Source organism: Apis dorsata, unplaced genomic scaffold (genome assembly GCF_000469605.1).
Source record: "Apis dorsata unplaced genomic scaffold, Apis dorsata 1.3 scaffold_181, whole genome shotgun sequence".
Classification (NCBI taxonomy): domain Eukaryota; kingdom Metazoa; phylum Arthropoda; class Insecta; order Hymenoptera; family Apidae; genus Apis; species Apis dorsata.
In genome coordinates, this window is record NW_006263467.1 from 92,915 (window position 1) to 97,725 (window position 4,811).

A 4,811-nucleotide genomic window follows, 5' to 3' on the forward strand; every position below is an offset into this window, starting at 1 on the left:
CGCTATTTCCTCTCTCTCCGGCTCTGTGGCCCCGTCGCCGCCTGAGAACGCGTTTCGAGACCCAAAGCCTCGGGAAAACGCGCGTTCGTTCGCTCGTTTACTTCTACTGGCGGCCGTGAGTCGATGTCGTATGGCAGACGAAACTTTTGGATTTAAGAAGAGTTTATATGTAGATCGTTTTAACGTTCGTGAATTTTTGAATTGAATTGAATTATCAACGATGATGTTTTTTGTCGATGAAACATCTATATTTTACTTCGCAGAAGTTATTTATATGTTTCATGTTTTTTTCTATTATTTTTAATCTTGAATTAGGGATTATATTTGATTTTTCCGCGAATGGTGGCACTAGAATATAGAAAAGAATATGTTCTATCCTGAATATCTTTTTAGTGAAACGTATCGGCTGTTTTCCTTACATACATCTTTTCTTACAACTTTTTTTTCATGTTTACTTAATTAATTTATTGCCTTATGACTTTTCCAAATCGTATACGTCATAGTTATCTATTTACAACTTTAATTATACACAATTTAAATATGTAGATTTGTAATCTCGAAATAAGATCTGAACTGAAGAAATTACAAGTTTTTTTATATGAACTTGTGTATTTTATATCTAAACGATGTAAAAATCTTCAAGCGCGAAATATAATATGTTAATAATTCCAATTATTTCGTAATCAAACGATCCAACGACATCGAAGCTCGGACTCGGTGATCATCTCCTTTTTTTACATCATATAAGTCATGTTTTCAAATATTCTACTGAAATTGAGATACAATCGCTACGTATACTTAGATATGACTCTTCACTAAATAACGTTATTATAATTCTTCGATTTTTAATCTCAAACTTCAATATTTAACCATATTATTAAAAATCTTTTTCAAAAGATTATCCTTCCACGAAAAAATAAATTTTAATTTTTTTTAAATTTTTGTTGACTCGAAGATTTGCAATTCAATAATTTTAAATTATCAAAATAAAATCATTTTTTCAAAATGAATTCGTCTTAAAAAATTCCAGAACTCACTCATGCGCAGAGAGATGCCTGTGCAACTATCCACAGAAGGATGATCGAGAGTTCTCGATAATACAACGAACGCCGACTCGAAGAAAGCCTCGAGAATCGATTCCAATCTGGGTGATATCCAACGTCGGACGTTCTCTCGCGCGCGATCCTCTTGTCGGAAGATCGATCCACGGAAAAGGGGATTACCATACGCCGCTCCGTCGGACAACTTATTATCGGTTATTTATCACGACGGCCCGTGACTGAAATTTTTTCGCGGAGAGTGAGTATCTCTCTTCAAGACTCGCAGAGATCGTTCGCGTTCCACTTGCGAGATGGGAGCCGAGCGAGGAAGAAGAGGGCCGCGGCGATCTCGCGCGTGAGAAATGGACGAGCCATTAAAGCTGGCCGAGATCGAAGGCCGCGGCGAGTTACGTAGGGAATTGCCGCGAGAGTGGATCGAGAGAGATCTGGGACACTAGTCGGACGACAAAAATGAAAATGGAGCTCAGAATTTTTGATCTTCGAAGAATATTTTAGGATGGACGAGATTTTATGATGGAAATAGATCTTTAATTATTATAATCCATAAAAAAATCACAGAACAATTTAAATTCAATAATGTTTAAAAATAACCTAAATGTTCTACTTTTATTCCATCGATCATCTTCTAAACAATCGCAATTCATCGATAAACTTTCCGACCTCGCCTCCCTCCATTGCTATTCGCCTCAAACTTCAACTTTCAATATCCTGTCGTCCGTTTATATCTCTATAACGGAGGAATCCGTCCACGGATTCTAGAGTCGTAGAATGTAATCGCTTCGTGACGAAACTTCGCGGAAACGACGTTACGTGAAGAGAGACCATCGAACGACACGAGCAAATCTTAACCGTTCAAGTATCAACTAATACTGCTTACATTCTACACTTCACATTTTAAAAACTATCACTAAATCAACCCAAAAAATATAATCACGAGAGAATTGACGTAAAAGTTCATGTAGATTACGTATGAAAAAACAAGAAGATAATATAAATCAATAATCACGAATATTAATTACCAATATCTTAACCGTAAGACTAAAATCGAATTGAAAATGTCTCGAAGAGCGTATCACGGTTAAAAACTATCTTTCCAAGTATCGTCCTATAAATAGAGAAACATCTTGATCGGACTTCTCGATACTTTTCGATCAGATTTCTGCAAAGAGCCGTAGGCGTTGAAACGGTTAAAAGGAAGTATCGAGGCAACCGGATCGAAGCGCCGTTGCTCGAGGCTTTGTTCACGTTAGACGAACAGCGGACACGCCATTGGCCACCAGCACTGCCTATACGGTCCGTGTAATTAGATGTAATTAAGCAGCCACCTTATCCGACTGACTTCTCTTCCCTTTTTCTACCTCCATCTTTCCCGTCTCACTCTTTTTCTTTCGCCTCATCCCGCCTCGTTGTATAACACCAAACTCGCGATTCATTTTCCCGACAGCCGTACCCGAGATTTCTCGCGGTTTTTCCACTTACTAGATAAATTCTCGACCCGTAACCCCATTGGACCGCCGCGCGAATTCACCGAGAAAACGTTTGCGGTCGACAGCTTGGCACTTGAGCGCCCTCACGCGAAGGCGTTTAAACGCGACAACTTCCGAGCATGCCGGTTTTATGGCGAGTTTTCGTGAATCGTGATACGCGGTCGCGTTGAATACGAGGTTTGTCGTTGACTTTCTTCAAATATCTATATGTTCGTTGGCCGCCATTTTAATTTGAATAGACACCAAGTTTCGGACATTTATCGCTCGAATATTTATGGTTATGTTATACAGTTATATTTTACGGTATTTGTGTATATTTGTGTATACTTTTATTTTAGCTAAATTATCGGATTTATCGGATGAATTTGAGAATTGTTCAATGTGCGACACGAATTTATTTATATTAAAAGATTGTTAAATATGGCTTTAGAAATCGAACGATGTTCACGGTTGGCGAGAAATGGACAAAGTGGACGCGACACGTTTGCCTAGTATTTGCGAAGCAAAGTTTAAAAACGATGACTATGAGTGTAACTGAACCGAAGCAGACTGAAGTGTGTTTATACGTGGTTAGAGTATATTCAGTGTAGTGTCGGACAAATGTGCGAACTCAATATGAAGTATTTTTAGCGCAGCTTGCTTCGAAAGATTTGGTTACCAACTATTCGACTCGTGATTTCGAGATACATTCGTTTTACCTCGATTCGCAGGTGTTTTACGCAGTCAGATCTATCTTATTCAGAATTTCTTTTTTTACTAACATCGTCTACCTAATAATTTATTGATATCAAGTGTGAATAGTGAATACTACAAATTATAAACTTTTTTTTTCAAATTTTACAATATTACGTTAAATAAAATAATCAACGATCCATAATTTGATTTCATATAAATTCATTTCTAAAAAAATTTCCAAACCTAACCTACAAATCACTCGCCATTTACTCTACAATATAAACAAACGATTTTGATTAAACTTACATAAGACGATCCTTAAATCCTATGTCTTAATATCTTTCAAAAACAAATAGATATATAAAATCGAATAATCATTTAAACAGAGGTAGATTTCGCGTTTTCCCTTGTTATCTCTACCCGTTCGAACAAATAAACAATTATTCTCAAACATCCGAACTTCGTCTGACTGGTTGCAATTCTCCGGAACTGTTCGTATATTCCGCTTCAGCGGCATTCCGCGAGAAACATACGATAATCTCTATACTAGAAACAGAGACTACTCACCTTGTTATGCGGCAACTGTGTGGGCACGTACAACGGTGGATCCAATCCGGGACTCGTCACCGCGTGACGTCCGATAATCCTGTCCGCCGGTTTCGCGTCGTATCCTTCCGGCTGCCCGATGTGGAACCCCTTGCTCTTCACCCAGAATCGAAATTTACTGTTCTCCGCACTGTTCACTTCCTCACCTCTCAATGTTCGCAATATACGCGCGTACTTTTTAATCGTGATCGTCTTAGTCTTCGCCAAATCACCGTACGTTTTGATCACCCACGGTTGATACGCGTTAAACATACTATCGTTTTGAAACTTCTTCGGCAGACTCGTGTTCTCCGGTTGTCCCTTTTGCATCCCGTAGCCGGTCCCGTTTACACCAGCCGCGATTCCAGAGAACGGCATGGGCACGCCGTTCTTCGAGTCCATCGCGTTACCACCGTTTCCATTCCCGACGTAGGCATTGTTCAATCCGGAAGCGGCCGAGCTCAACGAACCACCGGTCATATTCGAAATGTCCAGATACGAGACGGACGAGCTCTTGCCCAGGTTCGTCGCGTTTCCCACGAACGTGGCCATAGACGAAGACATATAGGGTATCGGGGTAGGCATGCTAAGACTACCAGCGCATAGACCGGCGGTTGGACTCGAGGCCATGCTCAATCCAGCCACGGAAGCGTACGTAGACACATCGGACATGTTCGTGGTTTGCCAACTACTGGATAGCACACTGTTATTGGACACAGCATCCGACGTGGATACCGATGTCGTGGACGTTTTCGTTTGCGCGTTTCCGGATCTCGACACGGAACCACCACGATTTTTTGACGAGGGACTCGTCTCAGGAGACGAGGACGCGTTCGAAGACGACGAAGATGTCGCTTTAGTCGCGTTCGTCGATGTACCACGTGACTTCTTGGTAGGTGGCTCGTCTCGTGCACTCGCGTTCATCGAGTTCAGATTACCGTGGGACGGGCTGTTGTTGTTCTCGGACCTTGAACGTTTGCTGGACGAGCCAGTGGCCGACGCG

The 4,811-nt window shown here is 40.9% G+C and overlaps 1 protein-coding gene across 1 annotated transcript in view; it reads right to left on the bottom strand.

The window, feature by feature from the left end:
- The window catches only part of LOC102676139, a gene marked incomplete at its 3' end in the record, with an annotated part of 50,560 nt that extends 45,755 nt beyond the window's left edge, over positions 1-4,805 (bottom strand). The window contains exon 1 of the mRNA XM_006614433.1: positions 3,791-4,805. Within this exon, the coding sequence (XP_006614496.1) occupies positions 3,791-4,732 (942 nt within the window). The remainder of the gene's footprint in view (positions 1-3,790) is intronic.
- Between the last annotated feature and the right edge of the window lie 6 nt (positions 4,806-4,811).